At 37.7% G+C, this 23,428-nt stretch overlaps 2 protein-coding genes across 3 annotated transcripts; one reads left to right on the forward strand and one right to left on the reverse strand.

The window, feature by feature from the left end:
* The first annotated feature begins 620 nt into the window (after nt 1–620).
* On the forward strand, nt 621–3,727 carry LOC125221959 (pentatricopeptide repeat-containing protein At3g22150, chloroplastic). Its single transcript, XM_048124317.1, has one exon. The coding sequence runs from the start codon at nt 864–866 to the stop codon at nt 3,339–3,341; it is 2,478 nt and encodes an 825-aa protein (XP_047980274.1). The 5' UTR covers nt 621–863; the 3' UTR covers nt 3,342–3,727.
* A 1,201-nt stretch (nt 3,728–4,928) lies between these two features.
* Nucleotides 4,929–20,733, reverse strand: LOC125200573 (glycine--tRNA ligase, chloroplastic/mitochondrial 2). 2 transcript variants are annotated; one of them, XM_048098226.1, is made up of 36 exons: nt 20,407–20,733; nt 20,093–20,143; nt 19,423–19,490; nt 18,774–18,855; nt 18,566–18,629; nt 18,358–18,413; nt 18,142–18,219; nt 17,918–17,992; nt 17,760–17,830; nt 17,141–17,257; nt 16,933–17,034; nt 16,656–16,782; nt 15,875–15,958; nt 15,493–15,579; nt 15,026–15,127; nt 14,116–14,179; nt 13,236–13,291; nt 13,050–13,121; nt 12,654–12,736; nt 12,270–12,318; nt 11,164–11,226; nt 10,992–11,081; nt 10,823–10,909; nt 10,487–10,558; nt 10,327–10,385; nt 10,041–10,134; nt 9,635–9,853; nt 9,008–9,102; nt 8,509–8,599; nt 8,324–8,428; nt 7,690–7,728; nt 7,027–7,116; nt 6,326–6,427; nt 5,680–5,761; nt 5,510–5,595; nt 4,929–5,386 (listed from the first exon to the last, which is right to left on the reverse strand). In XM_048098226.1, exons 1-36 carry the CDS (start codon nt 20,659–20,661, stop codon nt 5,288–5,290), a joined length of 3,216 nt encoding a protein of 1,071 aa, XP_047954183.1. In that variant the 5' UTR covers nt 20,662–20,733; the 3' UTR covers nt 4,929–5,287. The 2 variants fall into 2 exon arrangements, with proteins under 2 accessions (XP_047954183.1, XP_047954184.1); XM_048098227.1 differs by lacking the exons at nt 20,093–20,143; nt 20,407–20,733 and having other exon boundaries at nt 18,566–18,652; nt 19,423–19,461.
* Between the last annotated feature and the right edge of the window lie 2,695 nt (nt 20,734–23,428).

Genomic DNA, 23,428 nt, shown 5'->3' on the forward strand with positions numbered 1-23,428 from the left:
CAAGGAAATAATTAAAAATAAAAATACTGAAATTAATGCACATCTATTTCAAATTAACACCTCACTTTCATAGACGAAGAAGAAATGAGCTAAACCGCAGTTAGAAATGTTATCGAGTGCTTAGGAAAAGAAGAATCAGTACAGTTTCAAACTGTATCATCAGCAAGGCATACATCATGGACCAACCAACCCAGTTGCCGAGCTCAGCTCAGCTCACAGCTCAACATTTTATGTTTAATTGCATGTATCCTAATTAGAGGTGAACTATTAGATTGTAAAATTCACCTTAGGACCAGCCTGCATCGCAATAGTTGCTTCCACAAACTGCAGAGAAGTGAAGATAAAGCATTGATGCTGAAATTTAGCATGTAAGTAAGTTCAAGAAAAATGGAACAAAGTAGTAGGGATCAAAAGACAAGAATTTTTTAATCATAAGAAGACATCACTAACTTCATTCAAGCACAAATCGCAGAAAGTGAATTCCTTTAAGCATTGATTCCACCATCTTCTCTGACACAAAGTGTCTAATTGATATAATTTCCACACAAAAATACAATTCCTTCTTCAGAAATTCATATATCCACACTCAGATTCAACCACAATCTACTATAGAAATCAATTCCAACGCTATACAAATTTTGAGCAAAAATGCAGAATTAGTTCCAGGAAAACAAGTCATGGAAAAGCAAAACGATGATCAAACGAGGAATCGCTAATCGCAAGCAAAAAAGGTCAATTGAGAGCGAATTGTGAAAGAAAAGGAAAACGCTATTAAGCGTGAAAAGTTCATCTTTTTAATGTTAGTAGCTTGTTCAAGTTTAAATAGAGGAGTATATGAAAAGTTAGGATAAAGGATAAAAAAAATGCGCACAAGTATGATGCCTTCTTCGCCACTGGCATCCCACTTCTCCTCATCCACCATCGCCCAATCCCACCACCGCAAACACCCCACCTCCTTAGTCTTCGCCGCCCAATACACCACACCGGACACCCACCAATCCCCACCTCTCAAACCCAAAACCATCCGTTTCCGCCTCAGCCAGCTCTGCCATCAAGGCCAGCTCAACCTCGCCCGCCAACTGTTCGACGCCATTCCCCAACCAACTACAGTTCTCTGGAACACTCTCATCATAGGCTACGTATGCAACAACATGCCCAATGAAGCTATATCCTTGTATTCACGCTTGCTTTACGCTCTTACCTCCTCAATTGATCGAAAATGCGACGCTTATACATATTCGTCTGTTCTCAAAGCTTGCGCGGAGGCGAGGCTGCTCTCCATTGGGAAAGCTGTTCACGCCCATGTCTTGAGATGTGATGTGAATTCCAGTAGGATTGTTTATAATTCTTTGTTGAACATGTATGCTTCCTTTGCGGGGATTGATTTGGTGGAGAGGTTGTTTAGGGCTATGCGAAGGCGAAATGTGGTTTCATGGAATACTATGATTGCTTGGTATGTGAAGAAGGGGATGTTTGCGGAGGCAGTTAGGTGTTTGGTGTTGATGATGAGAATGGGGGTTACACCTACGGTGGTTAGTTTTATCAATGTCTTTCCGGCTGTTTCAGGTTTAGGTGATGTAGATGTTGCTCACACTGTTTATGGGATGGTTACTAGATTGGGTGGCGAATATGTTGATGATTTGTTTGTTGTGAGCTCTGCTATTACTATGTATGCAGAGCTTGGCTGTGTTCATATTGCTCGCAAGATATTTGATAACTGCTTGGTCAAGAATGCACATGTTTGGAACACTATGATTGGTGGTTACGTGTTGAACAATCAGCCCGTTGTGGCATTGGAGCTGTTTATTGATGCATTGGAGTCACAAGATGGTGGTGGTGATGTGGATGATGTGACTTTTCTTTCAGCTTTGACTGCAGCTTCCGAGTTGCAGCAGTTGGAGGTTTCAAAGCAGCTGCATTCGTATTTGATCAAGAAGTCGTTGGTTTCCTCTGTTATTCTGCTTAATGCGCTTGTAGCTTTGTATGCCAAGTGCAACTGTATTGGTGATTCGTTCAAGATATTTAGTGAGATGCAGGAGAGGGATGTGGTGTCGTGGAACACTATGATCTGTGTTCTTGTGCAGAACGGCTTGGATGGTGAAGGGTTGATGCTCGTGTACGAGATGCAGAAGCTAGGGTTTTTGATTGATGATGTGACAATCACTGCTATACTCTCTGCAGCGTCAAATCTTGGACACCGGGACATTGGGATACAGACCCATGCTTATCTGATTAGGCATGGGATTCAGTTCAGTGGGATGGAGAGTTATCTCATTGACATGTATGCAAAATCGGGTTTGATGGAAGCTGCAAAGACGGTCTTTGATTTGTATTGCAAACCTAGTAGTGATCCAGCCGTATGGAATTCCATTATCTCCGCGAGCACGCAAAATGGATTGATTGATGAGTCCTTGCATGTTTTCAGGCGGATGCTAGTGGAGAATGTAGTACCGAATGCTGTGACCATGGCATCAGTTCTCCCGGCTTGCAGCCAGTCAGGAAGTCTGGCACTTGGAACTCAACTCCATTCTTTTGCAATTCGCCATTTCTTGGACAGAAACATCTTCGTGTGCTCTGCTCTGGTAGACATGTACTCAAAGTCAGGTGCACTTGTTTATGCTGAGAGGGTTTTCTCAAAATCGACTGAGAAAAACTCAGTCACCTGCACGAATATGATATTGGGATACGGTCAGCATGGGATGGGTGAGAAAGCTCTCAAGCTGTTCCACTCCATGAAAGAAATTGGCATCAACCCCGATGGCATCACCATTTTAGCAGTGTTATCTGCTTGCAGCTACACAGGTCTGATCAATGAAGGTCTCAAGATATTTGAGTCTATGGAGAGTAAGTATGGGATAAAGCCCTTGATGGAGCATTATGCTTGCGTTGTGGACATGTTGGGAAGAGTCGGGAGGGTGGTTGAGGCATATGACTTCGCTTGGAGATTGGGGAAAGCAGGCAATGTATTGGGGATCTGGGGATCACTCCTTTCTTCGTGCAGAATCCATCAAGAGTTTGAGCTGGGAAAGGTTGTTGCTGATAAGCTGCTCGAGTTAGAAGGACCAGATAGGGCTACAGGCTACCACGTCCTGCTTTCTAATATACACGCGGAGGAGGGGAACTGGGAAGGTGTAAAGAAGACGAGGAGGGAGATGGTGGAGAGAGGTCTGTCGAAGGAGGTCGCCTGCAGCTGGATCGACGTCTATGGTTACTCTCATTGCTTTGTATCCAGAGACAAAAAGCATCCCCATTGTGATGAGATATATGACTTGTTGAAGCATTTGTCTCCCAATATGAAGGATGTTGGCTTGGCGCCGTCTATTATAAGTGACGAATGGTAGGGTTCGCGATTGCAGAGGCTCGACTCAATGGTGTTGAAGATGCAACCAGCGGTCTGTGAGAGTGGAACCGGAGACTAGGAGAGAAGCCGACGATGTGGAGAAATACAGAGCATGGTGATGAGTCTCGTGGCTTGATCAGCTCCAGTGGCAGGAGTTGGTCGGTCTCATCATGAGACGCCCATTTTCATGTCATAGGTCATTAGAAGTACATGTGCAACATAGTGGAGAAGTAAAAAATTTTAAATGCAATGGGGAAGTGTAAAGTGTGTTTAGTTTGGAAGTATTGAGGGTTTTTATAATGTTTAGAGATATAAAATTAGAGGCGAAATTAGGAGGATGAACCTGGACTCTATTAGCTCAAGGTGCAAGTACTAATTCTTCTCTAAGTATGTGAATTTGGACAAATGCATAACCCAAACCATTTAATGGATACAATTATATTTTCTTAAAAAATTGAACTTGTTACGAGGCTGTTTTTGGTGACTTAGTTTATTCGTCCTTGCTTAATTAGTTGATTTGATTCCTACTAAACATTAATACATCTTAAGTGAATTAATGAATTTAAAATTAGGAGTATTTAGTTATTAGTTGCGGCTGTCTGCCCACAAGTCTTTCTCCACCATGCAAAAACTCATCAATTTAGAAGTGTAATAAAAAAATTTAGACGATTCTTTTGTTCAAAGTAGCCTAAATATCATCCAAAACAGCTCTGATTTAGAATTTATTATGGTTTTTTAGTCAATATTTTAATAGAATTTGGTTGAGGATACTATATATAATTGCAGTTCAACTGTTCGATTGAAAATTTTATAATAAGATCTTCACTCCAAATTTTGCTATAGGTTTCGCATTTAGATATTGGAAATTTTATAATAAGATCTCCACTCCATGCAGATAAAGAAGTTATTTATTGGACGTCAATTCTACGTGTTAAGAATTAGGTACGAAACTAAGAATAGTGTTTTTACTTTAAATATTGTTGCTTTATATATGTATAGATAGATGTGGTATGAATTTGCAGTAGTTAAGTCAGAATATTTGAAGATATAAAAAACACACCGCACTTCATGATGTGAAGTGCGCGCCATAAGAGCTGTGGCAGCGGCGGAGCCGGGGACTTGCACGAATACGTCAAAGAGGGCCCGACCACCTGTCGCACTTCATTGCTACCGTCAAGGTCTACAACTCGCCGTTGTTCTACAAGTCCCCTAAGGAGGCTCTAATCTTTGCCAAAATTGCTTTTGATTACTTCAAGACTTTCCGCCCCCTTCCTCCCTAGCTTCTCCCCATTGCAGTTTTGCCGGTTACTCCCACAACTTAGCCGGTTGCTTCGACGACGTACAGTGAAGATGGGACCTAGCCGGTTGATTGTACGATGCATCCTTAGAAATGAAAGGATTTATTGTTTCTTTCACTACTTGAACTTATACATCATAAAGTGGAGTGTGGTTTTGTATCTTCAAACATGGAGTAGTAGTACTAACTCAAGTTATTGTACATATTACTTTAGAAACACATACAGTGAATAAAAGGCAGAGTGATGCGCTGAGATTGCAGAGAAATAGGTAGACTATATGCTATAAAATGTGTAATAAACGATGGCATAATATTTAAGCCAAAATGCTAAAAAATCGGTAATTGTTGGGTACATCTTATTCATATTTAAGTCAAGAAACTATGTCTTTATAATCTACACAAGTGCTACTCAAAGCCGTACGACTAGAAAAAATGTTACAGATTTCATGACTCCATATATTGAAGGCAAATGAGGAAGAATAAATTGAACTTTTTTCCAGCTACATGCGGATTATAAGCTATAACTTACGAGCCTCGCAAAACTTACACGTGCTAGCTGTAGTTTTCTTGTTGCTGACGACCTTGCTCTCTCGTTTTCTATTGAAACGGTACCAGAAACTGAGCTTTTTGTAAGTTAGGCATGACTAGTTTTAGAATCCAGGCAGAATGGAGAGGTCTACTATTCCCTTTGGAAGAAGTGATATATTTCGAAGGAGAGCAAGCCTGTTCTTTCTGATTCTTTCATCTTCCTGCAACCACAATGCAGGGCTATGTCACAACTAAATATAACCTCATTCGAATGTCCAGAATCAAGGCACCCCGGATCGTCAGCAACTAAATGTAACTCTCTTGGGTATTAAAGGAAGACATACCACCATCACAAATACATTGTTAAAGAAATCTTCCAGTGGCTGCAGTAGACAGGAAGATGCTTCAACAAAGTCATCGACTTCCATGTCTGTAAGAAAATGGAATTTGTAGAATTAGTTCTGGAATTGAATCTACATGGTGGAAAACAAGAACGAATGAAGGATGAGGATACCGGAATGAATTTTACTCCTTAATGATGTAAAAGTGCTCCATAAATTTTTCTCTTCCACTGTTTCAAAAGCCGCCTCATCCACCTAACAGAATGGTTTTCATGTCAGAAAAAAAAAATGAACACTGAAGAATGCAAAGAATCATAATATGAGTGGCGAACAAAGTATACTTCATCCCTGAGGTGTGTAGATTCGGCATCTATTCAGTATATTCAGAAAAGGACAATACCTTTTAAAAAGAGCTTCAGTTGAAAAGCAGACAGGGTTACAAATCACAAATTAGAAGCCCAATGTGCTGTTCACTAGATGTTGTATTGACCAAATATTCTAGCATAGATGATAATAAGGTTATTGCTAGTGCACTAAATAATCTTCCTAAGCTTTTAGAAGCAGCAAGTAGTCGTTCTATGCAAGATTCTTTAACGAAAATATCATCAGACAGTAGAGACAGAGGAATAGACCAAACAAAGTCAGGAGGAAGTATGGAGTGGATCAATGTGGCACATTATTCATTGTTGATAACTTGCCACAATGACTTAGGTTACTGGTCATTAAAGATTCAATGGCTCAGGTATATTAGCAATTCTGAGCAATGTAAACTATTGGTTAAAGTATGCAAACGTATAACACATGTTTTTGAATCTGCACCTCAAGATCATGAGTGGCCTCTTTTCCGCGGACTATTCTTGTTGGGCGAGAATACGCCTCAATAATTTTGGGTAGCAGCTCGCCTTCTGATAAAATTTTCATCTGAAATTAAGCACAAAAGAGGAAGAAATTATGAAAAAGAAAAATCAAACTCTACCATACTGCTTTGCTTAACAATATAACTTATGCTTGCTTGAACCCAATAATACGTATCAAAAACATTTAACATCAGCCATTTGGCACCTAAAGGTGACAACACAAGAATAATGTAAGAGTTTCACAGGATGGCCAAAATGCAAAATGTGATTCACAGGACGTAATACAAGTTTATTGTATAAAGGAAGAAATGGAGAAAGATACACGGTGTAACGAACTTAACTGGTACAGCTGCACAGGCAAATATTTTAGGATCATGTTGACTAAATAGTTATGTAACATTATGGGGTTTGTCCTTTTGTAGGACCTAGTGCAGAGGTAGAGGGAAGTATCTAAACAGAAAGCATATTATTGATCACTTTGTACTAAGATGGTTAACAGTTATGTGTATATCCCAAAGTGCTGCGGCTAGACCAGGAACAGGTAATGAGTTGAGTCAATAGACAACTATCTGTCCACCATGACATATAGACAACTTAAAGAGCTATACATCCTCTTGGTTGCAATATGGTCAGGCACGTAGAAACTAGAACAGTGGCACTTACTTTATTCGCGGATCTGGCTGCCAGGCAAGGCAAATTGCCACGCTCTGCAAGAACAGAGCGAACTACATCGGGACTTATTCCTTGGTCAATCTGCGAGACATGCGAGAAATCCATCAAAATCATACCAACTGCAACTACATAGAAATAAAAATCTTAGACCTCAATGTAAGTTCGCAGATAAAAATGGTCATTAACTAAGGCATTCAACCGCTGACAGCAGTAGAGAAGGAAAATAGCCAGACATGGAGAATGGTATATCAGTATATGCACAAGCCCAAGGCAAAGAATATAACTTAAAAGGTTCAATAGGGCAATTTTTTTCTCCATTCCCATCCCCCAATTTGAAAGGAGAGGTCTACCAAGGGAATAAGTTTAGAGCATACATTTGTTTTCACCAGAAATATATACGGCCCCTGTAAAATTCTTCAGGGTAAGCATGATTTATATAGTTTCACTTGGTATCGCAAACCATAGCTTATAGAACATGTACTCTATTAGAGGAGATCTGTTTCTAACAAAAATATGGATGCTTGTTCCAACATCAACTAATACTGAGGGGAAATATTAGGAATTTACAGCCTACTTTGACATTCTGTTGGAGCAAAATAGTCACAAAAACTTGTATCCTCTGAAAGCATTTCACAGGTAAGAGATTCAACTTACCAGAAGTTGTTCAAGTCTCCTTGTTACAAACTGATGCACCTGCACAAATGCGAAAATTGTCATATTTGATTAGCAGAAAATTGCTTTGTATAAACTCAGCTCTACCCATTTATTTAAATGTGTGAGTGTGCATAAATACTAAATTAAGTCCTAAAGTTTGCTGAAAACTACTCCCTCCGTCCGCGAATAAGAGTCCCATTTGTTTCCGGCTCGGGTTTTAAGAAATGTTAAGAAAAGTGGGTGGAAGAAAGTTAGTGGAATAGAGGTCCCACTTGTATATATTAATTTTAAATGATATGTGAGTGGAATGAGTTACTGGAATGTGGGGCCTCTTCACCATTTATGGTAATTATGAACCAGGACTCGCGTCCTATTCGCGGACGGACCAAAATGGAAAAATGGGACTCCTATTCGCGGACAGAGGGAGTATATCAGAAGCAGCTCTAAAAGCATGGCTCATTAGAAGGTACTAATAGAATGCCATGTGATTCAGAACAAGGTATAAATCACATAAAACTTGGCATGGAATATAAGTTAATGGCCCCAAATTACGTAAATAATGGCTAAACATATTGCAAAAGCACACAGCAACGACCTTCCTTGATGAATTTACAGAAGAATGAAGGCTTCTTACGTCATCTATTGTTTTTGATTCAACTTTTATGGGGTGAACTGTAGCAGCAAGTTCCAGCAAATGCCTGAGTCCCAAATTTTTATTGGTTTCTACTAACAGTTGTACCTGTAACACATGAAGGAAAGAATTACTTATATACTCTCAAGGGAAAATGAAATTTTTATATTACACTGGTTATGCCATACTAGACCGTAAGAGATTCTTCGCAGACCGAATGGATCATTAGCAGAGCTAGGCTGACAACCAGCAGCAACCAATCCAACCAGGCTGTCCAACCTGCCGAAAATGGTTGGAAAATATACAAAAAATAATAAATAAATATCACGCAAAAGATCCTAACAAAAAGTATGAATAGCAAAGAATTAGTAAAAAAAAATATGCGAAGAAAACAAAAAAAAAAATCATGTTCTTCCATTAGTTTTATACAGTACATTTTTCCTATTACAAAAGTTGAAAACCAAATGGCATTTTGGCAATGCACGTAAAATTGATAACATTAAATATGGCCTAGTTGAACTTTACAAGTGGACAAAAGGTGGCAAGAATCAAAATAGCTTAGTATGATAGTATTTTATAATGCTAGCAAGACACTCAACCAAAAAGATGTAATAGAATCACAAAATTATAATGGAAGAGTTAGTAGTCATACTATTCAAACAGGGGAGTAACCAGTCATTGGCATACCTGTCAGTAATTGCCAATACTGTCCCAGCAACAGTTTTGGGAAGTATATCTCCCGAAAATCGTGGAAGCATAATCTCAAACAGTGCATCAGCAATCTGATGCAAAAAAAAGGAATTAACCACTTAGTCATTTTTCAATACTAGTGTTACTAGGACTATAAAAGTGAAGGCACGTCTAAGTGGAGAAAAAGCCATCTCCGAAGGCTGACAGGAAAAATGAAAAAGTTCCTGTGATTCTTTTAGCCCACTGCATTCTCATCTAGTCGGTTTTTATTTTTAAAAAGTTATTCAGAAGAACCAATTAAGTAAAATGTCAGCTTGAAGAAGTCCAGCACGAGCATCTAATTCAACTTATCCTGCCGGCACGAGCAGGGGAAATAACAAAGGAGGAAACTGGCAAGTATATCTACAGTTCACACCTCTATTCTAACATCAGATTTACATTGTTCTTACTCTTACTCTATATGATATCGTATTTTCTTACACCAAACTGTAGTTGCTACTACTGTCAGACCAGTCTGACCAAGCACCATGTCAAAAAGTGATTTAAAAAAACGAATAAGCAATCAACAAGGAAATGCAACAAGTTTTCAACAACTAAGTAAAGAAGCTGGACTATGCCCACAACCTGCTCCGAATAGCCATCTCTCAGAGCATAGTGACGTGCCATCACCCCAGCAAGGGAGGTGAACTCTGTAACGACTGCAGATGAGAGATCTGACATGGCTAATGATGCAGCATCCTGAACAACTCGAAGTGTATCTTCAGTTGTCTCCAGAGACAATCCAACTTCTGTAACCAAACTTTGGACTCGTGTCATCTTGTCCAGCATGGTCCCCAGTTTTTCCTGTTTATTATTAAAACGTGAAATTCAAATTTTTTTAAAAAAATAAAATCAAATTATACTCATAAATTCGCAAAAGCACTTCATTTTGACTTCTCCTACATGATGACAATGAGATTTTCCCTCTTCCTTTTGTTCAAATCAATAAATGTTTAGCGCCATCAAGATAATGAGAGGATATGAAACTTACATGGAAAAGGATCCCTTTCAGTTGATCTCGGAATTCAGAAAATCTCTTACTTGTGTCCAACTCATAAAAGAACTTTGCATCTTCATAACGAGCCCTGTAACCATAGTTATATTACTTATATACTCAATCAGTGCATAGCTAAAGCAATTGGAATATATATGGAATTAAATTGGCAGTTTCCAAGACAAGGATTATCCAGTAAAGCATTTGATGAGCACATTTGTATCTTGAACAAAGAAAGGCACAAGATTAGTGCAACAGAAAAAAAACTAGGTTTACATCCAACCTGAGTACAGCTTCATTTCCTTTTCTCACAACAACTTCATTGATTGCTCCATTTGCAACCTACAACAACAGATAGAGCGACAGACCAATTATCATAGTGTCAGAAAAGAAGAGATAACAACTTAATTTAATCGGAAGATGATATGATTAACATGACTAACAGCAATAAAATATGGCAGTAGCTTTTCATCCTGATCAGTTATTGCAAAATACTTCTGATGCTTCTGCATCACCTGCAAGTTTCATGACAAGACACCCAACTATAAGGATAAAGCGCCGTAACATGTGCAAGACGATGAGGCACAATATAGTTGGTAAGACACTTCCACTCCGACCAATAGGTCGGGGGCTCGAGTCACCACGGCATGTGCAACAAGTTAATCAACATATAACATGTTTGACAAGTTAATCAACTTCTCAACCAAAAGAAGAAAGCAAAGGTGTGAAGGTAAAGGTATCTAGATGAATATATTAGCTTTTAATAGAAATTGACAAACCATTATTAGCAGGTCTTTTGGAAGCTCCAGGAAGGATTCACTGAATTTTCCAAGAACTGGGTGAGGTGCTTCAACAAGATTTACCACCTAGTCATTATCAAGATGTTTTAAAATCGTCTAAGTTTAATAATAATAATAAAGCACCAAACTGTAAAGACTTGTTTCTTACCTCATCAAGTAAACCACTTTGCATTACAATGGACCCATTAATGCCTTTTACAATGGAAGTAGCTTTCTCCAAAATTATCTTCTTGCGTTGCTGCACAAATAAATAAATGAGGCACTCTATATCTATAATATGTTCATTTCGGCATATTGAAGAAAATATCTGTATCAATCACCTCAATGCTGATAGCTATCCCAGCATTCTCCATAACATCAGTATAACATTCTGCACTTTCTACCTGTGTTCAAGGGGAAAAAATAAAAAATAAACAAAGAGCAATTACAGAAAATAGTAAAATAAATAGGATCCACTAGTCAATATGAGAAGTCGATAGACAACATTGTATTTGGAAGAAGATTCCCATCTAAACCCTACATGGATGCTGCCATTAAGATTATAATAAGATCACACAAGTATTCTTCAAATTGCTTGCTTAAGAGTACTCCTGGGCAGTGGTACTGTAATAAAATACCTAAAAGATTTTTAGAAATAAGAAGAAAATGAGATTAAGAAAAGGACTACCAGGGAATGTACAGTTAAGACCCCATTAAAAATTTGACCAATTTGCACGAGACAGCCGATCTATTTAACAAAATGACACCTACAGTCCTACACATTATTCTTAAACATTTTTAGGGTACATAAGAGGGTTCATTTAGGAGAAGAAGTCATCAAGGAAGTCCAAGTAATGTTGTTCATGAACAAACATGACACAGTAATAAAATATATAATCAGCTGAAGTTCTGAATTATATGAAATAGATACCAAACACGGTGAGGGTGGTGTACAGCACTGATATTCAAGAAGGGCATCTCGCTCTGCTTTTGATGATATAAAGATGAGAACGTCATAGGAAGATTGAGAAAGCTAGGCTCCAAAGGGGGTGGTCTCTTTTTGAAGCAAAGAGAGACACACTTGAATAATAAGTATTGCAAGAGCTGTAAGAAAATTGGTATTCTACGACAGGTATAGATATTAACCAACATTTTTTCTGAAATATAGCTCCAGAGTATATATTACATCTGGTACTGAAACTGGAGTTAGGTTGAGTTGTACAAATGCTTTGCTCTACTAGTTGCATCAAGATAAATAGAACCTAGAGCCCTTTTCATACAGTTTTCTGGTATTTTCTGCATTGAAATGATACTTTTTTCTCTTTTTCTTTGTTCTCTATTTTCTTTTCTTTTATATGCCTATTGCACCCTATGCATAAACTGCAGCTCCTGGCACCACAAGAAGCATAATTACAAAGAGATGGAAGGTACAGGTTCAGAAACTTACCCTAATAGTAGCTGATGGAGTGTTTCGAAGCCCATGAGAAAGATCCCCACTGTCATGGAGAACTTAGGTAAGTATTGTGTAAAACTTAAAGCCAACTCAATATTGGCCATTAGCATTCATATTGAGATTTGCAAATTGCAACTACCACAACATGCCTTTATAGCATGATGTGGCACCTAGAATCAAACAAATAAAATATTTCTAGAAAGAATGAAGGATTTTAAAAGTTGCTTAGCATACCAGGTGGACTAGGCATGCTTTTCTCAAAAGCAAAAAATCACAAGTTAGAACTAAACAAGCACGAAAAGGAAGATGAGACGTGATTTCATTTATTCAACAAAAAGGGGGAAATGGGAAGATCCATAAAAGATTCTTTCAACTTGCCTTAGAGCACCAGCAAATGTGAAGGGAACCACTGAATCGCCATGCAAAGCCAAAATCCATCGAATAGGTCTGCTGAACATGATCTATATTTAGAAAAATCATAGTCAGAATTCAGTTTTTAAAATTTTAATCAAGACTGTGAACAACAAGGGCATGCATCAGCAGGGAGCATACAAATGTAAGTTGATAAGTGAGTTGTGAAATTTGTAATTTATAGAAAGAAGCATGCATTCATATTATAACAGTTTACGAAGAATAAAAACAAAGTACATGTCTATATTCAAGTTATTTGACATAAATGGCAAGAGAAAAGGTTAATAGAATACCAAAAAACAGTCAAAAAGAGGAAGAATCAGACATAAAAACATAAGATCCAAATCTTAAAATGGTAAGGACCTCAGAGTTCCACCGCATCGACTTAGGGAATGATATTTTACTCAGGGTCGCAGGTAACTCATCAGATAACACCTGTTCGGCATTCCAACGGAATAAAATATATATGTAACAATTCAGAAGGTAAATAGTGAAAACAAATTATGGATTAAGTGTCATGTTTGTGGATTTACTGAGAGGGAAGCATACCTCCAAAGCGAGCCTAGATGGTTCCACTGCTTGAACATAGACATACTCTGTTTTACCTGAAGCAATTTTAGGAATTACGCTTTTTAATGCCACATTTTATGAAGGGTTACTTTCTATCATATTAAGAATTGAATGTAATAATATGATAGAAAGAAACTTCCCTGTGGCCTATAGAGATGGTCGTCCAAAATAATACTATGATGAATATCATTGACTCCTACTGCGATACTGCTATTAAATGGAGTACTAAAAAGGCCCTAACCTTAAAGCTCATCCATACATTCAAGCACTTAGTCCAATTACTAACAATAAATATAAGTAACATATAAACTACAGTAAATAAATAAATAGGAAAAAGATCAGCCACTCTGATTGACTATAGCTCTTGCTCTCCTCACATATGTCATATGTGTGTGATATGGTGCTCCAACACTAGCACCTAATAGTAAAGCATATGCTTTCTAGAACAATACTCCCTCCGACCCAAGATAATCGAGTCATATTCCTTTTTAGGATGTCCCACTATAACTGAGCCATTTCCTTTTTTAGCAAAAAATCATCTCTCCTACTTTATTATCCAGTATCCACCTACTTTATTCTCACTTTACATCTCTACTTTTCTCTCTCTCATACTTTACTCTATCTACTTTAACTCTTTGTCAATTCCTTAAATCCCGTGCCCAAAAGAAGTGCTTCGCTTATCTTGGGACGGAGGGAGTACAAAACAATATGCAGATCAAGCTTGTGACTTAAAGTGGTCTTATAAGATATTTGTATGTTGTTAGGAACAGTATAAAGTCCCAAATATGTATGCATGCATGTATGTATGCATGTATGCAGGAGAGGACAAGGTGCATAGCACATGTGGAGATTGATATACCATCAACTCTTCGGTACAAGGAGCTCAAAGGCACTCCATTTTTGCGGCAAAAACCTTCGGCTGCCTGGTCATACAACAAAATTAGAGATCTAAGGATAGGATAAGGAAGCTCCTTTCAAGAAATAAGTAAGTCCAACAGAATACTTTTTTCTCCAAAATGACACAAAATGGGTCAAATATCAAAGATTTTGAGTTTACATGAAAAATGGTTATACAAAAGATTATAGTCCTCGGATGAAAATAGACATGTGCAGTAAATCAGGAACCATCTATACAGTCCAAAAAATGGTATATTACATTCTGGCAAAAATCAGTCGATTCCCATTATATCTAAAGCAGGTTATAATGTTCACTTCTCTACAAAATTACTTTCATATCATAATTGTTTAAAACGGAGAATAATCAGACAAAAATTCGGGCAATGTTCAAATGTTCTTCCATAAAATACGAAGATTGATCTTAGTTATAACAGCCGAGTAACCCGAACATGAAATTTTGGTCATACTTGGTGGTCACTGAATACCTCATGAAAAGTGGTTAGAAAGGTATTCACAAGAATGAAGTAAACTTTAAATTCATGAATTAATTAAACAAAAATGAATCTAGCCATTAATTATGGTGCGGGACAACAAACATTCATTATTAGGAGATAGAAAATACAAAACTGAATGTTGTGAAGGCAGAATATGGTGAATGAGGTAAGCCTTATAGTGCAGGGTAAGTAACTTATAAGAATAGCCATAGGCATACATGCCAGAGGTCATTTACGTTTCTGAGTTTCTGACTTATTTAATCACACAACTCAAACCAAACTATCTTCCACTACATGCTTTAAGCCTGTCAATAAATAAAGCTAACATTTCATAAATTCAGTCAGTAAATAAATACTGTAAATTCCAGAAGAGTAAACCTTTGTAGGATTTCCTTGCTGATCAAATGCCTTCGATGCTGGAGGTCCCCGAACCTCAACTTCATTGGCCACCTGCTTGGCAATCAGGTCATTGACATGGACCTGCACAGGGGGGGGCAAATGAGGAGACTGGGAGTAAAAGATTATTCAACATATTTAACACATATTTTCACCTATGGAATAGAAGTAAAGCTCAGTTCACAACCAAATTTAAGTCATAGGAAAAGCAATAATTACATGAATGTTGAATTCGTCATCAAGGAAACTCCATCAAAAGTTAGTGATTACTTGACAGTACATAATTTAAAAGTAGTAGAAACATAAACATAATGAAGGACCAAATATGAAATGCGTTCAAAAGTGCACATGAGTATATGCCACTAAGATTAATCAAGGAAATTGTTCAGCATCTCAAGAACATGGAGCCAAAATTTAAAGGTGCTATCAACACAGGAATCCGAGCATACCACAAGCCTACGTGGAGTTCCAAATGTTTCCACATCTCCATGACTCAATCTTTGTTTATCCAGTAACTGCTTGACTAAATCTTTTAGCTGCAACAAACAATGACACATGAGAGCTACATAGCAGAACTGCAATAAAGTTCCCAAGACAGCAACAATTCTAGAATCCTGACCTAAAATCAACTTCAGAAACAGAAAAGATACTAACCTACAGGGCAAATCACAAGGAAAGAAATTATAAAAATTGATATTATACAAGCATGGAAGACTAAAGACATGGTCAGAGAATAAAAAGCTATCAGGTGCAAAGCCTGCATAAGTAGGTCTTGAGACTTAATTAAGAAATAAGAAACATAATCTTTTAAAGAGAAAGAAGAAACATTACTTGGTTGCAAGCATTAACAACATCATTTGGCGGCAACTCCTCCGTCCCAATTTCAAGAATAAAAGGCCGAGGTCGTTCAGAAACCTATGTGAGATGGGAAAAGACAACATGAAAAAACCACCAGCCTCGAAATAAAGCTAATCATTTTAGAAATTTTGCGCTTAGGCTAAACCCATACTAATTACTAAGTATTACATAGATAATACACCAACGAATAAACCAAAAGGCCCAATTACACATTGAATCACAAAGAAAGAGAGTGCTAATAATCTTTAGGAGTGCGACGAGTGTCCAAGAAAGCTGTTAGTGGTTGTCTAGGGAAAAGCAGCAGTCTACGTATCTGCAAAGCAAGTAGTGTGGTGTGTAGAGGTCCTATAGATTTATTGACCACCAGATTGAGAGAGCAGATCCTTCTGATTGCTTCATTTTCATGAAGCAGCTTTTTAGTAATGCTGAGACTGAGACTAAAATAACTGGGAAATTAAGTTCAGGTATATGAGAGATTAGTCCAAAACTATCTTTGTACGTTGTGTACATTTCATTATAGAATAAAGATCAAATTCAAATTGCCAATGGTAAGGATCTAGCATATATGCTTTATTTACTTTACCCTTTCTTTTGCCTGTTCATATTAGACAGGTGCTATTGTTTATTACAAAGTTGTGTAAAAATATTAGAACAAAACAATTCATATACAACCAACTCTCCAAACCACACTGGACAACTAGATGGGATGGATAGAGTATTGACACAGACATATATATAGAGGTCTCGGTATAACCTTAATCTTGAGTTCCTCTATATCTTCTTTTTGGAATCCAAGGTGGTTAGGATTAGAAGCAATGCCCAAGGGGTATCCAAGAGACTCCCTTGTCTTTAACCACTGTTGAGCACATTGGCGGGCTAAACTGAAAGGAATCAAAAATTTGGATTTTGATGCAAGTGTCAAAAATTATCATCAAAATTTGAGTCCCTCTCTCACAAAAACAGAAACATGCTTATAATATTACTCTATAATGATCACTTGCATTATCAAAACAATCAAACAGATGACCAACCTACGCATACGCCCAAAATAACGAGCACGTTCTGTTACCCCCACAAATCCTCTAGAGTCCAAGACATTGAAAGCATGAGATGTCTTCAAAAGCTGATCATACCTAACATTAAAGAAAAATAAAGAGAAGGATGTGAACTGCAACATCAAAAACCAAAAAATTCCTTAGTTGACTATATATAATGCAAGAAAGTGGTAGAACAGTATACGCAGGAATCGCAAGGCCCAAGTCAAGCAAGCGGCGTGCTTCAGCCTCAAATTGATCGAAATGACTATGAATGTGATCTACACTGGCATGCTCTAGATAATACGCACTCATCTCCTTCCTGAAAAAGGAGTCATTAGGATTTTTCACCAAGGTAAGCATAAATACGACAGCATTGGACACATACGCAAGAAGGGAACACAAATACTATATGATAACTACTTAGAAATAAGATACACAGAAATTGAAGTAAAATATCAAGAACATTCATGAAAGACACAAATTAATTTATATTGAGTATACACATTCAATAATAGGGAAAAGGAGAGAGAGTAATGGAGGATGAAGCATGCTGGGGAGACCAACTTATATTTGTGCGACAATTGATATGGAAATAACTTAGTTAACAAGTTGGGACATGATTTTATAAGAAATAAAGAACTGTACTAGGGCAACTCCAATCTCCAAATCATATGGAGAGAGCATGCAACTTGATTGTCTGAAAAACCTCTATTTATATGCCAAAGCCGTAGATAGAACATGAATATAGAAACACTCAACTCCATGTAGTGCTCTAATATTATAAATAAATAAATAAATGACATGAGCAACAGCTTATTTACTCATTTTCCAGAAAAAGCTCCCCGTATGTTATTCCATCAGCATATCGAATTTTCTTGAAGTGATCAACTCCCTGCAAAGAATTCACATAAGCTTCACGCAAGAATGTCTATGGGGTCGTCACAATGCAAAAGTGAATAGCTGATTGCACACAAGGGACCTGAAGCAACATAATGATTCGCTCAAGACCATAGGTAATTTCAACTGAAACAGGCATCAATGGAAGACTTCCAGCCTGCCAAAAGAAAGAAGATAAATAAACAAGGACACTAGAAAATTAAATATGATTACTGAAGCTGCAGACCCTCTACTAACAAAAGATTTGCAAAGAATAACCTTAAGAGTATATTCTTATTAATTTTCAGAACAGAAAGATAAGAGGACCTGCTGGAAGTAAGTGAACTGAGTAATCTCCATTCCATCCATCCAAATTTCCCAACCCAAACCCCAGGCACCTAATACCTACAAGAAAATCAGAAGATAAGACACATTTGTTAAACTATGTAACCTTGTAATCATGAATTTGAAAAACTGGATGGTGAACTGAATTGTAAGTTACAACTAAGCAGTAACCACAAAACGGTTCAAACAAAGCCTCACCGGGCTCTCCCAGTTGTCCTCGACAAAACGAATGTCATGGTCATTAACATCAATACCTAGAGCAATTAAAAATTTAGCAAACGAACAAATATAAAGAAAATTTTCAGAAACCAAAAAAGATAAGGATTATTGGAAAATGCTCTGTATGAAATAATGTATCTATAAACTGAAGAAAATAGCAAGGAAAATGGCTGAATTACTACAGAACCTAAGGCTGATAAACTCCGAATGAACAAGTCTTGTGAATTCCCAGGATCGGGCTTCAATATCACCTGACATAATATTGGGGTAAGCACTGCAAAGTAAATAAGAGAATGATGAAATGCAATATAAATGTTGATGAGTTCAAAATATTTCACAAATTAATCATATGCCCAGGCCCTAGGCCTCTAAACATAGTCAAGCTATAAATTCACCTGGAATTGTGTGTGCCTTTGAAGTCTATTTGGGTTTTCACCGTAACGACTATCATCTGGCCGGATACTAGGTTCTACGTACCTTCCATCATAAATTTATGCATCAGTCGTCGCATAAAAAATTATTGAACCACAAGAACATAGTAAAAGATAACTATACAGATAAAACTCAGGAAGGATATATATGTATTAAGGACCATAAATTATTTCTGTGAAACGTAAAGGCTTCCAAGCTATGAAGCTACAGCTTTTAATGTTTTTTCTATAAAACTTTCTAGTTTGAATCACATCAGAATTCAACTACCCATAAAAGGCATAAGCAAAATGCATATCCACGAGTGACTAAAAACAAAATAACATGACCATATTATACTTTTTCAACTTCTTTAAACGGCATAGATTCTTCATGATGTTTAGCCAAAAATCATATCAATAAATTCCATTGAAGGTTCCTTATCTTTGTGGCATCCAAATCAGAGGCAACTTAGCTAAGTCCGAGTGACACATTCAATTTTTCCATTTCCCTATGGTGAGAGGTCAATACCATCACTTACAGATGCAAGCAAAAGTGTGCCGAAACAGGGCAGAAAAATATATAAAGACAGGAAAAACAATTGATTTCATCACGAGTGTGAAAAAGCATACTTACGCAACATTCCATGGCTCTGGACCAAGAACCCTTAAAAATGTAAGAGGATTCATAGTCCCAGCTCCAACCTGCTCAACACCGGCATAGACCCAGTGAAAGAAACAAGCAATAGTTAGGAGGCCTCAAAAACATGTAAAAATGGGATAAAAACTGTCAAGAAATTACAATCTGACAAAGTGGCCCCATAGTGGAAAAATTGGTCTATTTGCACTTTCTCCATAATAAGAAAAGATTCATGAACTCATTCTTACAATTATATACAGTAGCCTACACTCTAATACTCATAACATGCAATGATAAATAGATCTCTCAATCTTGGACATAAATGTTTCATTTTTGAGGAAAAAAAACACCATACAATTGACAACGTTTCCCCAAAATTCCAAAACACAGGAAACTCTACTCTAGAAACTACACATTTTAAAACATAACAGCTTGCCTAATGTGCTAAAAAACTTTTTAAGAAGCCGCATGTGCTCATTCATTATTTCAATGGTTGAGTTAAGAGCTAAATCATTTTTTCTGAAACACAAAGATGCAAAAAAGAAAAATATATTTTTTACTATAATCCAATATAGAATATGCCGGCCCTGATGATCGACCTTGAAACCCGACACCATTTGTTCCCAACCTTATTAGACAGGAGGAGAAAGAAGAATGTGCAGATTACCTCAGTATTGCTGCATTGCATCACAGCGCATCCAACAGAAGCCCAATATTCCTGCAAATTTAGAATTCAGGGTCTAAAATTGGAGACTTGAAATATCCCAATTATAGTTACTAGTATTCAAAAGATTCTAACAGAAACTCTACACGAGAGATTTCGAAGCTTCTTCTATGTTTGATCTTATCGTAACAACAGTGAAAACTGAGAAAGACTGAAACTTGTGCCCAAAACTTTCGACAATTTTCGATTTCTAAACTTGAAACCGAATGCTTCTACTTAATTCAGTATGAATTCGTATCACTTATCGATGAGAATACCTGTAGCCGCTGAATGGCTTGCTGGAAAGTTAGTGTAGACGATGACGACAGCGCCGGCTTCTGGCTGTCCTGTTCCGTGGCAGAGAGAGAGAGCTTCGCAGCGGCGGAGGAAAACCGCCTCCGCCGGAAAATTAGAGGCGAATTGGGGTAAATAGCCCTCCGACCGGCGGCTAGGATGAAGGAGAGGGGGCGTTTGTAATCCCTGGGAGATTTTTTGAGGATTGAAGTTACGAGCGGCAATGATAGGATTGCCATTGTGTAAACCAAGTGAGGATTGTGGATAGCAAAACAGCAGTGCGCGCCGTGCGCTGAGAAACTGTGAAGGGATGAGATACTGTGCTGTTTCATAAAACAGGAACACTTTTTAGTTTTATATTTTCATTTATTTTTTGTAAAACACTTTATTTTCAGAAGAAAATCAAACTAATTACAAGAAATTATAAGCAAAAGCAAAAATGTTTTAGAATTAAATAGATAAATTAAAAGTGTAAAATCAAATTAAAATAATTATAAATAAAATACTCATGATTGTATTTGTTAATGGAATTAGACTTGTAAGTGCTCATTTACAAATCTAACTTTTTTTCAGTCATTTTTATTTAAAACGGATTAAAAAATTAACAGAGATCTCCTCTCGGATTGAGATAGAGTGTGGGAACTTTGGTTTGACATCATAGCGAAACGCTTAGAGTGTCCACTAAGTTGGCCGGGCCAAGCCACAAAACGTGGCCAAGCCATAAAATCATGGTCGGGCCACCAACGCCCATGTTTTACACTATAGTGGACATGCCCAAGCCCCCAAATAATTTATTTTTTTCATTTTGTGTATATTTTAATTAAAAATGGGTATATTTATAGAATTTGTGTAGGAATGAGGTAAAAAAATGTGTATACTTGTAGAATTAACAAAAAAAAAAAAATCGGAAAATAGAGAGAGCCGCGGCCCGTGGCCGCTGCAATAGGAGAACCATGGCTCCCGCCCAAGAGCCGCGGCCGGGCCACCACTCTCGTCGCCCCCCCCCCCCCCGCCACGACCGCCCATCCCCGTCACTATAGGGAGTCGCGGCTCTAGCGTGGCCGGCCGTGGCTCCCCTATAGTGGATGCTTTTAGTGTTGCTTAATCGGAAAATAGAGAGAGCCGCGGCCCGTGGCCGCTGCAATAGGAGAACCATGGCTCCCGCCCAAGAGCCGCGGCCGGGCCGGCCACCACTCGCCGCCCCCCCCGCCGCCACGACCGCCCATCCCCGTCACTATAGGGAGTCGCGGCTCTAGCGTGGCCCGGCCGTGGCTCCCCTATAGTGGATGCTCTTAGTGTTGCTTAATCGTATTTAATGGTCATTTATGCAATTGCATTTTTTTGGGGGATTTTATAATATATGGCCATTGTTTTTTTACTTTTTTATACTATGTTCATAAGGTTAGAATCTTGAATAATACTATGATTCTAAGTCATTTTTATTATTTTAAGACAATATTAAAGAGTTCTTGGTTAAGGATAAAAATTGTAATTCACATTAATGAATTCACTCACATGTTAATGGCAAAAAATGCCAAAGTTTAAATTGCACAAAAAAGAAAAGTAAATAGAGTTGAGCTTAACAGGGGCCAAGATTGATAAAGAAAACCTAGCCCAATACAATTGTGGGCTGGATCAATCCGACCTCAAGTTGATTGGATTTGAGCTGGGCTAGAATGAACCAACCTAACTTAACAATTCTTTATTCTATCACTTAATCATTCTTTATAGAGAAAGGGAGTTCTTCAAACTTTTAAAAGATTATTAAACTAAAGCGTTGTATAAAATAGCACAAAATTTTCATCCCAATTCAATTAAAGTACTTATTATCTCTTCTTAGTCTTTATTATCGTAACTTATAAATATCAACAACTCTATTCATCTTATTAATTGATCGCATATTTTCCGTCTTCTTCATTTGGTTGTATGATTGCATCATTAGTTGGTCCATCTCTATTGAAGGAGTCGAATCAAGATCAACATGGCTTGGCTCTAAGTCCAACCAATATGATCAGAATCACCCCCAAATGCATCATCCCCAACAATTTGTTCTCTCCCCTACAAAGCTCTCCTGTTTCTCTCCATTCTCCAACATTGTCTTGTTTACTGTCATCATTATTCAACTTTCTCAGATTAAAATCATAGCAACACACAGCGTCAGCAAAACTGTACTTGGAAATTATAAAATATCTTTATTCGGCTGGTATATTTCATCTAATCTGATCATCATGCCATCAGGTGCGAAGAAGCGAAAATCTGCCAAGAAGAAGGAAAATCAAAATCAATCCAACAATCACTCTGCTCAATGGTTTCGTCACACTCACGGTTCGTCACTCTTTGCTTTTACTGCGTGAAAATCTTTTCAAAATTGCTTCTTTACTAATCTAATGTGTGTAGTTCAATGGTTTCTTACTGTGTGCGTGTGTTCTTGCAATTTTTTTGTTAAGCATCATTATAACATCAGCTACCTGTTTTATTGTTCCTTGTGTTTGTGCCTTGTGCAATAATTGGAAGTGGATTCCTAGCGTAGTTGCTAAGCTTTGTTTGTGAGGTTTCTGATGATTGGTGAAGGGCTGAATTCCAAGGATTGTTGAATGGAAAAAATGATATCTTTCCCCTCTCATGATTTGTAATTTACTATGGAACTCACAAAGTAAGATTCAAGCAATTAGTTTAAGATAATGTGTGTGTTGTGGTTATCCTTGATTTTGAGTTGAACTGTCTTTTTAAATAATATATGGCAGGGGATGAAGATGTGAAACACCAAGACGAAGGAGACGATGGAGAGGGGGTAATGTTGGCGAGCTAAGCTCCCCTAAATCCGAGGATCACGAGAAGCCTCCTGTCGAAGCAGAGGCTGGAGGTGCTTCTTCCGTGGAAGGATCAATAGTTGACAATGGGGAGGCAGAGAAGGAGAACAAGATTGAAGATGAATCGGGTGAAAAACATGGCATCGGCCCAAAACGAGGTGAATAGGAAGCCGGATGATGAAGGATATGTATGATG

The sequence above is a fragment of the Salvia hispanica genome, chromosome 1, assembly GCF_023119035.1.
Source record: "Salvia hispanica cultivar TCC Black 2014 chromosome 1, UniMelb_Shisp_WGS_1.0, whole genome shotgun sequence".
NCBI lineage: Eukaryota > Viridiplantae > Streptophyta > Magnoliopsida > Lamiales > Lamiaceae > Salvia > Salvia hispanica.

Coding starts and splice junctions, on each gene's coding strand:
- LOC125200573 (XM_048098226.1), bottom strand. CDS start 20,661: ATGGCAATCCTATCATTGCCGCTCGTAACTTCAATCCTCAAAAAATCT. Junction 20,144..20,406: donor AAGCCATTCAGCGGCTACAG/GTATTCTCATCG, acceptor CTAAATTTGCAG/GAATATTGGGCTTCTGTTGG. Junction 10,386..10,486: donor TACTGCCATATTTTATTGCT/GTTAGTCATGTT, acceptor CTGTTGTTGTAG/GTTGCAAATGGAGCAATCAA.
- LOC125221959 (XM_048124317.1), top strand. CDS start 864: ATGCGCACAAGTATGATGCCTTCTTCGCCACTGGCATCCCACTTCTCC.